This window comes from Akebia trifoliata, chromosome 13 (genome assembly GCF_017979445.1).
Source record: "Akebia trifoliata isolate Shusen 1 chromosome 13, ASM1797944v1, whole genome shotgun sequence".
NCBI classification, from domain to species: domain Eukaryota; kingdom Viridiplantae; phylum Streptophyta; class Magnoliopsida; order Ranunculales; family Lardizabalaceae; genus Akebia; species Akebia trifoliata.
The window spans coordinates 9,371,410-9,384,147 of record NC_141387.1 but is presented as its reverse complement, the minus strand read 5'-3'; the positions used below and the strand labels follow the sequence as shown (position 1 = coordinate 9,384,147).

At 34.5% G+C, this 12,738-nt stretch overlaps 1 protein-coding gene across 9 annotated transcripts; it reads left to right on the top strand.

Moving 5' to 3' along the window:
* The first annotated feature begins 446 nt into the window (after positions 1 to 446).
* Positions 447 to 6,862, top strand: LOC147387752 (uncharacterized). Of its 9 annotated transcripts, none has more exons than XR_015171596.1 (8): positions 447 to 948; positions 2,621 to 2,761; positions 2,948 to 2,995; positions 3,228 to 3,254; positions 3,799 to 4,025; positions 5,297 to 5,405; positions 6,050 to 6,125; positions 6,524 to 6,862. XR_015171596.1 is itself a non-coding variant. In XM_086421898.1 (6 exons), the coding sequence occupies exons 2-4, from the start codon at positions 2,714 to 2,716 to the stop codon at positions 5,322 to 5,324; spliced, it is 303 nt and encodes a 100-aa protein (XP_086278024.1). In that variant the 5' UTR covers positions 447 to 948; positions 2,621 to 2,713; the 3' UTR covers positions 5,325 to 5,405; positions 6,050 to 6,125; positions 6,524 to 6,862. The 9 variants fall into 9 exon arrangements, 2 of the variants coding, with proteins under 2 accessions (XP_086278024.1, XP_086278025.1); XR_015171593.1 differs by having other exon boundaries at positions 2,621 to 2,814; XR_015171594.1 differs by adding an exon at positions 4,871 to 4,926 and having other exon boundaries at positions 2,621 to 2,995.
* The last annotated feature ends 5,876 nt before the right edge of the window (positions 6,863 to 12,738 follow it).

The window sequence follows — 12,738 nt, the reverse complement described above, 5'->3', positions numbered from 1 at the left end:
CACTGGGTTAGATAAAAAAATCAGCCACCTCGAAGTTCAAACTACCTTAATTTCCTTGTCGACCACCTCGATTTTCATGCACGTGTTTCAATCCTTTCGCACAGAGATTGTAAGAAAATTTTCAATTTCTATTAGTAATCATAGATTGTGAAAATTTTATTTAGAATTTTATTAAAAATTTGTGGTAAGTTTCCAAAAATATAGAATTCAACTAGTTATTTCAAATTCACACCAACTTGCATATTTGATATGTTTAACTGTATTTTATAATAAATTATACGTGGGTAGGATATTTCAACGGGTTATTTCTATCAGTTGGATTCTGTACACTGCTCGGATCCTATTTTGATATAAATATTGTATTTTTTTTTCAATATTATTGATAAAAATGAATTCCATAGTTGGAAAATATGATTTAATAATCAATGAACTTATATTGACACTACAGGAAAACTGGGCTGTAACGACGATTTTTAGTTACGGTCAAAGTCTGACCGTCGCTGAAACAACGATTTTATTACTCGACTCGCTCCCTCAAACACTCGAACTCGGCCTCTCTCATCTCCGTCTCTCTCTCATCTCCGCTGAAACTCGAACTCCGTCTCTCTCATCTCTGTCTCTGTCTCTCTTCTCTGCTGAAACTCGAACTCCGCCTCTCTCTCATCTCCGTCTCTCTCTTCTCCGCTGAAACTCGAACAATCTCTCTCTCTCATCTCCGCTGAAACTCGAAGCCTCTGTCTCATACTTGAAGATCTCGTTTGAAATAGATCTCAAGCTCGAAGATCACAAGCTCGAAGATCTCAAGCTGCTGAAACTCGAACACTCTTTAAGGATTATTCGACATAGAACCTCTCTGCCTCGCTGTCGATCTCTCTCTATCTTGATCTCTGAAACGCGTGAGGGTTCAATAATCAGATCCGATCTGACCTCGGCCTCCCGAAAATTAAGGTATGTTTTGCTACGTATTTTGTTAATTTTTCTGTCCAATCGATCCCTAAACCCTGGATTTTTGTTGATATTTTGTTGATTTTGCTGTATAATCCTAAGTTCTACAGCGTTGATTCAAATTTTGGTACGATTTCAATCCAAAATCCCAATTTCGAAAATTTGGTTCGATTTAAATTCAGAAATTTTAGTTCGATTTGTAATTTCTCTGTTATACATATTCTGCATTTGTTTTGTGAGAATGATCTCCATGGCTACAAGCAAGGTTTAAAATCTCATTTTGATTATTTATTAGACCAAATCAGTTCTTCTCAATGACCAATTATAGCCTTACTTGACTTTCTTTGTACAAGATTGATTAACATGCCTGCTTACATTTCTCTATTTGAGGCATAAACTCTTGTATAAACTCATTCATATTAAATTAAAGCATGTTTGGTCTGCTGTTAACTTTATATTTCTTATTTTCTTTCTTTTCCGTAATGTGGAAGTTTCACATGCCGGAGCGAGATGTATTCGAAAGTTTGCCTAAATTTTAGTATCTAAAGATAAGGATTGGTCTTAGTAAAAACCATCTCAATTTGCTGACTTGCTTACTAGATAATTCCCCTAATCTCGAAACTCTCATCGTTGATTTTCATGAGGTGCCAACTCCCATCTATGCCTTATGTGTTCATACCTTCCCAATTCTAAGCTCTTAATTTTTTTGTTAATTAGTTACTTTCTTTTAACATTCAACTTTTTCTTTTTGTTCTCTTAGGCTTTCAACAAGAAGGGGGAATATTCAATATTGTGACTAGTTACAGTGACTCAGCCCATTAACTACATAATATAATTTACATACTTCCTTACATTTTGAATCAAATTTTGGTGATGTTATGAAATTCATACCAGATTATTTTTATGTTACAACCTAATATATTTTTATATTACTTTATATAAGGGTCGGGATCCATAGACTCATGAAAAGTGAACTTATATGTTCACACACTTTCTTGAACTTGTATATCTGAGATCCAATGGTTGCACAACTCTTTCTTGTGGCTTTGTTTCCTATCCAATGTCAACCCTTATCAATAATTCTTTTTTTTTTTTATTTTAAATCTCATTGATTTTTATTCTTTTATAGATACTTCTATCTATTTTCATTAGTAAGGGATAAAAGCTTTGTAGATAACACCATATTATATTAATTGCAACTCACATTATTAATAATACATATTTGATAAGTTGTTAAATAATGAGTATGCTGATTTGTTATGTATTACTAATAATACATATTTGGTAATCGTTCATGGAAGATTGCCCAGTATCTTTCACTTTAATGGGTTGGGTCAGGTAAATTGAGTCAATTCATAGATAATATTAGGTCAAGTACGGTCCGTAGATGGACCGGTCTCAAGCCCGGATAAAGGAGGAGGGAAAAGATAAGGTATTGTTTCATATTTCAAGACAGGTAGTTCATTGTAAAATGAAGTAGTGCCATATGTGAGCCATTATCATTATTAAAATGATATTAATAGTTTTGCATTGTCTGTTTCTATAGGTGGTTGAGTTGAATGTTCTGTTTCATATTTCAAGACAAGTAGTTCGTTGTAAAATGAAGTAGTGCCATATGTGAGCCATTATCATTATTAAAATGATATTAATAGTTTTGCATTGTCTGTTTCTATAGGTGGTTGAGTTGAATGTTCAAGTTGAAGAACCAGGGAACAATAATGTTCACAGTAATGCATTTTATGCAGAAGAGGAACTGCTCAAATCTGAAATGCAAGCAATGCGTGATTGTAATCCTTTGTCTGCTCGCCATTGGATTGTAAGGCATCACTCCCTTTCTCGCTGCTGATGCGTCTCTTTTTATTCACTTGGGTGGGTGACTCATGACTGGGTGTTTAAGTTGATGTGTTTCAGACCATTAATTTTTGTTAATTTTCTGCATATAAATAGTCTTTATTGTCAATTGTTTCTTATATTTGCATATTGTCAAATTGGCATGATAAAGTAGTGTTGCTGCAAATTGCTGCGCCAACAAGAACAAATGTTCCTGAGTGTATGCTCTTTCACTTGACATGGTTTATCTTATTTTGAATGTTTTAGCTAGGAATTTCTTTTCAGAAGTTATAATATTATGGGATAGATCATGTTTGCCTCAAGCATCTCTTTTATTAAATAAAGGACTGATCCAATGATGGGCACAAGCATCTCTTTGTCGAGTCCAGATTATTATTTATGGCAGATTTTATTTTTTATTTTTTATTAATTTTTATTTCTGGTTGTCACAGGCTGTCCAATCCTGAAGGCTGTGTGTGGTAAGAATAATTCATAATTCCACTTGCATTTTACAGCATAAATGCATCTGTCAATTATCAGTTTCACATTTTTCTTGTTTTTCCTGTTAGCCCACTCTTTCATTTGTATTCTCATTGTTATGGTTCTCTATTTTTTCAATTTTTCCCCCTTCTGTTGGTATCTCTGGGAGAATCCCCACCTTAGGTGAGACTATAACTCCCCCTGGGAGTTGTGCTATCCTCCCGCACTACACTCATCGGGTAAGTGCAGGCTGTACCATACCCTGGGGTTTGTCTCAAGGAATCATTGCTTTCTTGGAGGTTTTGAACACCTGACCTATACTTCTGGACACTACTCTGCTTATAAGCTATACAGTCATTGTGCTATGCTTTTATTTGGCAGTATGGTGTTCATTTTATCCTTTTGCTAGTAAATTTTGGTGTATTTTGTTGTTGACGTGGATTTTGTTAGATACTCATGCTTGTCATGCTCCATGTAGTGTTTAATTTAATTTTCTTGAAATTGTCTGACTTTTTGTTGTCTTCCTATTTTACTTTACTGTAGAATGAGACTTCAATACCAAATGGAATATTAGGAATCGATAAAGAAGCTTGGGGAACAATGGGTGATAAATCAGCGTGGTGTATGGCTTGGCTTTGCAGAATCAAAGAAAGAGAGAATTTGATTTGCTTTGCTTTTGTGTTTGAAGACTCAAAAAGAGAAAAACAAAGATGTCTGGTAACTCTCAAAGCATGGGTTACAAAGCTGGTCAAGCCAAGGGCCAAGCTGAGGTGAGCTTTCAAATGGCATGGTTCATGATGCATGATGTGCATGATGTATTATCACATGGGCAGTACATGATGTGGTGCAATGTGCATCATCATGTTATAGCTAATATTGATTTTCTATATATATATATATATATATATATATATATATATATATATATATATATATATATATATATATATGTATGTATTATTGTTATTTTTTTAATGTGTCGAATATTAAAATATCTGCTAATTTATTGTGATGTGATAATGTATGATGTTGATGATTTGCATCATCATTTTACTGTAGTGGCTGGACCTACCCCCCCCCCCCCCGCCAATCCTTCTTAAATTTGTCGATTTCTCATCTTATTTAAACTGATTTCTATCATAACTAATATGGGTTGGATTTGTTGTCTTTGGTTCGTTATGCCTTTGAAGCAAAATGTTCGAGAAGTCAAAAGTGGTCTTTTTTGACTATGTAATAGAACTGTGTATTTGGATTGTTCTTTCTGGGTAGTTGTTGTTTGGTTGCCTTTCCTTGTTTCTGTTTTTGATGCACATAACGTTATATCAATCTCTTGTTTTCTTTTCCCTAATTCAGTTCAATTTGTAAGCATTTTTCTCACCTTCTTTAGTATAAATTTATCAAGTCAGATAATCAATTGTAAAATGAAAGGTTGATGTTGACAAATGTCTTTGCTATGTATAGTGCAAGTTTACAATTATGATAAAAGAGAACACTTTCAAAGAACTATCTGGCTTTGAACCAGTATCTGTGAGCATTAAAAACACTATGGTTGACATGGTCATATCCCATTTTGTTTTTCTGTTTGAAATTTTAGTAAGGTGATGTTGTTTTTCAGATGGAACCATTAAGCTTTATCACAATGGGGGAAGACCTGCTTCCAAAAAAGGCTTGGTAAGGTGTCCAATGTATTTTAAACTTCTACCAAAACAGGCCACGTAAACACTATTCTTATGCTATAGGAACAAGATGCCATTCCGGATCTTGTCTCTAAGAGAAGAGTGTTGATAATCTGACTTAGGCACGTGGCAACTCAATCAACTTATCTGACGTAACAAGCTCAATCAGAATCAGTATTTCAGATCTTTGCTTCAATCAGAATCTTGAAGTCTTGCTTTTGATTAATTTGTATATCGCTTTAGTTAGATCTGATTAATCTGTGTGATTTTCACGTTTTTCTTTCCCAAATCTGTTCAAGTTCTAATTAATGTGCTTTGGAACCTAATTTGGGGACTTTGTATCTAATTAGTTTTGATTCTTGCAGGTTTATCTCATGTTATGTTGTACTCTGATAGCTTTGGCTGCTGGTTATTCACAACAGTAGGATGCATCGGAAGTATGATTTGGTTACTCTCACTCCTCCACATGAGGAGGTAAGCTTGTTATCTCACTTTTTTGCCACAATTTTTAGTGTTATGAGCTTAATATGTAAATTTATGAGAAGATCAACTGGTTTAGCCTTGTAAATTTATGGTTCCTCCATTAAATTTTCACTATCAAAATGGTTTGTTGTAAAGGAGTAATACAAATTTGAACACTACCAAACACTTTCTTTTATACCATTTCCAATGTATGTTGTGTCTGTGGGCTTAGACCCATAGCTCAGTCAAACTTTGAGGTCATGGGTTCAAGTCCAGCTTACTCATAAAAAAAATGCGTTTTGTGTGTAATTGTATTTTTTCATGACGGGTGAATTCCTTTTGTTATAAACAGATCTGTAGAATATGCTTGCACTGCTTATGTAACATTCAAAGAGAGGCTCATATGTAAATTTATGGTTCCTCCATTAAATTTTCACTATCAAAATGGGTTGTTGTAAAGGAGTACTACAAATTTGAACACTACCAAACACTTTCTTTTATACCATTTCCAATGTATGTTGTGTCTGTGGGCTTAGACCCATAGCTCAGTTAAACTTTGAGGTCATGGGTTTAAGTCCAGCTTACTCATAAAAAAAATGCGTTGTGTGTGTAATTGTATTTTTTCATGACGGGTGAATTCCCTTTGTTATAAACAGATCTGGAGAATATGCTTGCACTGCTTATGTAACATTCAAAGAGGCTCATGCCCTTGAAACTGCTGTCTTGCTCAGTGTAAGTTTCCAATCTAAACTCTTGATTATGAAACAATGAAATTGATGTGTATTGGGGAGAAATTGAATTACTTTGGTGGGAAAGGTGGATGTCTACTGAATTGATGGAGCATACATATACCTACTGACTTGTCCAGTTACATTGCAAGCTTTTAACATTACTTTATATTGATCTTTAATGTGCCCATGTCTTCATGAATTTGCAGTCCTATCTCAATATCTATGTTTGTTCATTGCATTTGAATTATAACTTTGCAGGGAGCTACAATTGTGGATCATCCATATAAATATTGCTATAAATTGTGGATCCGAAACCTTTAGTATAAACTGATTTGATGTGCTTTAGTATAAACCTTGAATTTAATTTATATGCATGAATCGACTTGACTATGATCACAGGGCATATTCATGGGAGATTGTGGCAAATAACTAGTTCATGGGGTGGCGATCGTGGGCTATGGAGCAACTTTAGATGGGACCAAGTATTGGATAGTGAAGAACTCATGGGGACCAGAATGGGGTGAGAAAGGTTACATAAGAATGCAGCGCAGCATAGCTTATGAAGAGGGAATATGTGGTATAGCCACGGATGCTTCATATCCTATCAAGACCTCAGCAAAGGCAATTAATTAGTTATAATTTTTGTAATGTAAAAGTAAAATTAGTAGCTCATCTTGTATCATAATCTGTGTAATAGTAACAAAATGAATTCTAGTAGAGTGGGGGCATTTGGGTCTTTTCATATTGGTAATTGGGGTCATGGTCATCAATTTCAAAATATTAGGGATATCTCCAATATTCTGCAATACATGAGGGGGCTGGTGTAAAATAAAAAAAGAAATTCTTCAAAAATCTTTACAGCGACGGCCAAAAGCCAAAAGCGTAGCTAAAGAGTAAATTTTTTTTAAAAAAAATGATACCCTATAGCGACGGGCAGCATTGGCTGTCGCTATAGGTCCTGCACTAACGACGACTTAGTTGGCCGTCGATATAACATATAGCGATGGGCTATTTAGCGACGACAACCGACGGCCTCTCTGGCCGTCGCTACATGTTTTTGCTACTGTATTTTTCCCTATAGCGACGGTCATGACCGTCGCTATAGCCCTATTTTACTGTAGTGTGAGTTGATGAATATCAGAAAATAGATATTTTATTTGAGAGATTGAAAATTGTAAAAAATCAAAAAAGAGAAAAATGGTATGAAATGGTAAAATATCAGAGTCACACTCAAGGGGTGATGTCTGCATTTTACATTATTGTGTTGTGTGTAGGTTGGTGAACGGATATCCAGGGATAATGTTACCGGTTGCATGTTTATTTACTTTCTGTTAGCGTGAGGTGCTGTTTACTTTGTTGTTCTGTTATTTATTTTAGGCCGGGTGGTCACACTTGCATGATAGGAAATTGGATATCTATTATCAATCTTGTATTGTTAATTTCTCTTTTATTTTTAAATGAAAATAATATATATATAGGAGGGAGGCGGTTTAAGGGCCATATGAGAAAACATATGAAAAAACTTTCGTTTTTCAAAATAAGAGTTAGAGATTTTGAATTAAGCTGATTTTTTGCAAGAATGGTCACTATGATGAAAAGATCATCCTCACAAAAAATCAGTTCAATCAGAAACTTCTAAATCCATCAAAAGTGATTTACAAATTAGTGATAAAATTGATAAAAAATCGACGGTCCACATTCTAAATCACTTTTAATGGGGTTAGAAGTTTCAGATTGGGCTGATTTTTTTTTGGATGATCTTCCCATCATAGAGATCATCCTCACAAAAAATCAGCTCAATCCAAAATTTCTAACCCATATTTTAAAATTTTATTAAAAACGAAAGTTTTTTCATATGTTTTCTCATATGGCCCTTGAACCTGACCTATATATATATAAATATTTTGTGTGCTATTAAAGAGTCTGTGAATGCTTAAAGGGATAGTGCATCATATCATCTGGAGTGGTGTACTATTCTGGGATTTATGGTAGGGACCACCAAGCTCATACATGGTATGAGATACGTATGAAAGTGGAGTCATAATCGGAATCCGGGTTATTCCTCTCTATCTTTACCAGTGAACTTGTAATGTAAATGTGGTCATATACGAATGGTTTGTATATTTGAAAATCACATACACGTCTGATAGGCATAGACAAAGATGATTAGTCAATGATCACTAACAATCTATAGTAGTCGAACGTTCTGACACATCGAAAAGAGACACATTGCTTATGGTCACGTCAAACGGCCAGCCTGAGCTAAATAAATGGTCCCACAAGTGTGGTAAACAGCGACCAGCCACAAAATCAGGAACTACTACTTTATTATGAAATATCATATCCTGACTGGAAGCGATCCATCATGAATCCCAACTCTCTAATTCTACTACTCCACTATTGTGTATTATGTATCTGTTACTTTATTTTGATATATAAAATGAAATGCATGTTTAATCTTTCTATTTGATCAATTAGATTTGTATAAAAAGAAAATGCTATAGTGGGTATTGTTGATGGATGTAATGTGAGTTTTAAAATGTTTAGTTGCTCATCCCTGGCTATATGTATCAGTTAATCGTAGTTTTCTTTTGTAAAACTTTACATATTTTAAAATGATTCAGTTTGTGTATTCGTTCATGTTAGGAGAGGTTATTGGTAGAAATTATTTGCTTCCCTACTGGGTAACCATTGTTATTCATCCATTCCTTTTTCATTTTTTTAATTTTAAATTTAGAGCTTTGCGAGACAGTTATAGAGCACGAGTGAGGATCATCTAGTGTGTCAGATAGACAACCAAAGTTTTTTTCATGGTAAGCATTGGGTTATGTGGCATCAGGTTGTCTAGGAAGTAATATAGATTTTAGTTTTTAACGTTAAAAATTTTGTTAGAGTAAGGAATTTCTGTATAATTATATATATATATATATAAACTTCTTCTTCTGCACTCTTATTTTCGTACGTTATTAGATGTATATTAACTTCCGTTAGTATTATATTTTTTATTTATATATGAAAGATTATGTATGTCGTTTATCAGGTGCAGGTTGATTGCCTTGGAATGTTAACATAAACAGAGAAGACCATGTCGAAATTTTGACGCGCCACCTAGTGCCTCGAGATTTGACATGGGGCTTTGTGTTAGCGTTTGGCGGGGTGCCACAACAACCTCAGCCACCGTTATATTTTGACTTAGCAATAGATAATGCAACTAAAGACTGAACCATGGACCTTTAATAAATACATAACCTGTGGTAGACCTCCTATTATCCAAATCCCCTGCATAGTCTGCATCCACATATCTCATAACTAAATGATCACCCTGTTGTCTGCTAAACATGATGCCATGGTCTATAGTATCCCTTAAGTATTTGAAGATCCACCTGACTGCATCCCAATATTGTTGTCCTAGATTTGATAGAAACTTGTTCAACACACTAACTGTTTGTACCAAATTTGGTCTTGTACAAACCATAACATACATCAAGCGCCCTACTACACTGGCATATGGGACCTTTGTCATGTCTTGCATTTCATCATCTGCCTTCGAGCACTGAACTATAGACAATTTAAAATGATTCGCCAAAGGTGTATTTACTATTTTGCATTATCTATACTAAATTTTTCTAATACCCTCTCAATATAGCTACGTTGAGATAACCATAATTTCTTGGAAGCTCTGTCTATGTGAATCTCCATCCCAAGAATTTTCTTAGCCGTACCCAAATCCTTCATGTCAAATTCTCTGCTCAATAAAGTCTTCAACTTGTTGACCTCACTCATACTCTTTGAAACAATCAACATATCATCCACATAAAGAAACAAAAAAACAAATGAATTATCATCAAGGCTCTTTACATAAACACAATAGTCATACTCGTATCTATTGTAGCCAATTCAGATCATGTAGGAGTCAAATTGCTAGTAATACTGCCTCAGAGATTGCTTTAGCTCATAAAATGATTTCCTCAATTTACAGACCAAGTATTCCTATTTAAGTTGACTAAATCCTTGTGGTTGTACCATGTAAATATACTCCTCCAAATCACCATGGAGAAAAGCTTTCTTGACATCCATCAACTCCAATTACATATTGTAGACACCCCATTTTTACATCTGCCCAATTCGACAATTCTTCACCCGATTACCATGAATTCCTAATGATGATCATAAAGAACTCGAAGGCTTGTGAGTACTGTCCCTGATTCCCTTCGTTTTCACTCTTTTCATCTCCCCTACTCATTACGACTCGACATAGAAATTTACGCACTTTTAGAATCACCATACGTCACACCCGATTTAACAAGCACTTACGCTTAGGCTCGCCACACAGTTCGATAACTTAAAGACCTCGTCACGCTAAGAAAATACGACTTTGAAACATAGAAATAATTACGTTGGGACTAAAAGAAACCTCACGCCAGAATTCGTAAAAATCCACAAAAATCGATAAAATGACGAAAATACCTCTCATAAATTTTTGACCTCCGAAAGACCTCAAAAGTACTTTCATTGCACTTATAACATGATTTCAAGTCTAACGAGACCCAAACCGATGAAAACAGAAAAATTTAAGAAAAATCATAAAAATGACCGAAATACCCCACGACCCCCAAACTCAACTTAGAGATCTCGATCCTTAGGAAAATATAATAAAAATTAAACAATTAAAACTTAAAAGTCGAACAATTAACATCTAATTCAAAATTAAACAATTAAAACTTAAAATTAAACAAATAAAATTTAATTCAAAATAAAAAATTTTAAAATCTAATTCACAATTAAACAATTAAAATCCAATTCAAAGCTAAACAATTAAAATTGAACATCTAATTCAAAATTAAACAATTAACATCTAATTTGAAATTAAACAATTGAAACTTAAAATTAAAAAAATTTAAAATCCAATTCAAAATTAAACAATTAAAATCAAATCAAAAGTTAAACAATTAAACCAATAAAATTAAAATTAATAAATTTAAAATAAAATTTTTAATCAAGGCTAGAATTGACCAATCACAACTCGAGGTTATCGTACTACGAGTAGTGGGGGATAACCCCACCACCATTCTCCCAAAGGAAAGGACGTGTTAAAAGAAGAAAAAAGGAGAAAGGAAATAAAAAAAAATTAGAAAGAAAAAAACTAAAAAATAGAAACTGAGTTTCTATAAAAAGAAGAACACGTCTTCTTCTTTGGGACCTACGACTTCTTCTCCATACACGCCTCCTTCTCAAGATCGTTTGGGCTGAACCTGAAGCACAAAAGTGCTGCTGCCATAACAAAACGTCTCCTCTCACTGCACTTTTGCGCTCTCTATTCTCGTCACCATCCTCACGTCTCTTCTTCCATAGCTGCAAAATATAGCAACATGCTGCTTCTTTCTATTGCTGCAAAATACAGCAACTTGCTTCATCATCTCCAACACCTTCTTCTTCATTCTCAGCCCACATCTCTGCAATCCAGCCATGTTTTAGAGAGGACAGCAGCACAGTCCCTGTCATCTCTCTCACCACATTCTTACGACCTCTTGCTGCCCTCTCCATTATCTCCATAAGCCTGCAACTCAGACTCCCTTCTCCACGTCCTCAACACGGCCACTGTAATAGCCCTCCATAACAGCCCCCATATCACCTCTTTCTCACGTTCTACTTGCTCCAACACAGCCCCATCAACACCCTCTGCTGCTTCCTTTTTATTCACCATCAAACCTGCAACATAACATTGCTGTTGCGATCCCAAAACGCTCCAGACTTGCAGCTCAGCCATTAATTCTGCACCCACGTTTTGCCCAGCCACTACGTGCTATTGCCACAACGTTGCTCTTTGGCTTACGCATCCACCCCAACAACTCTCTCGTTGCCCTTGTCTCTCCTCACCGTAGTGAATACTCGCTAGTCTTTGGATCGGACTTGAAGGAATCGACTCGACATTATTTTATCCTATAGGTAAGTCGTTTTTTTTTTAAGTTTGTTTTTATGTATTTATTTTTATTTACTTTTACACGTCGATAGGGTTAGAAAGATTTTGTTACAAATTTTTTATATATTTTTCTTATTTTTGCATAGCAATAGGATTAATATAATATTTTTTCTTAGGCATTTTTTTTATTTTTTATTTTTATTTTTATTTCCTTTTACATATTGATAGGATTAATAGGATATATTTTTTATGCATTTTATTCTATGTTTTTATTTGTTCTTGTATCTTAATAGGGTTAGGAGGATTTTTTATTATATAATTTTTTATTATTAATTTTTACTTTATGTTGATAGGATTAGGAAAAATTCGATCGCTTTGTGTTTTTTTCTTTTTTTTTATCTTTGCATATTGATAGGATTAGAAGAATTTTTTTAAGGTATTTTCTATTTCTTTGTCTTTGCACATTGTCAGGGTTAGGAGAATTTTTTTTTCTTTTTAGTTTTGTGTGACGTTGAAAGCACTCTCGATCCGCAGGGTGCGTGGATCCGCTTTTGACCCTTAAAGTTTGGGAGTCGCCACCTAGTTATTACAGTCTAGGAACCGAACATTGACTCTAAAAGGCAAAAGAAACTAATTTACGAAAATAAGAAACTGATTTCGGGGATCACGTTATGGAGTTGGAAGGTGTTAGGCA

Coding starts and splice junctions, on each gene's coding strand:
- LOC147387752 (XM_086421898.1), top strand. CDS start 2,714: ATGCAAGCAATGCGTGATTGTAATCCTTTGTCTGCTCGCCATTGGATT. Junction 2,762..3,798: donor TGTCTGCTCGCCATTGGATT/GTAAGGCATCAC, acceptor ACTTTACTGTAG/AATGAGACTTCAATACCAAA. Junction 4,026..5,296: donor AAGCCAAGGGCCAAGCTGAG/GTGAGCTTTCAA, acceptor TGATTCTTGCAG/GTTTATCTCATGTTATGTTG.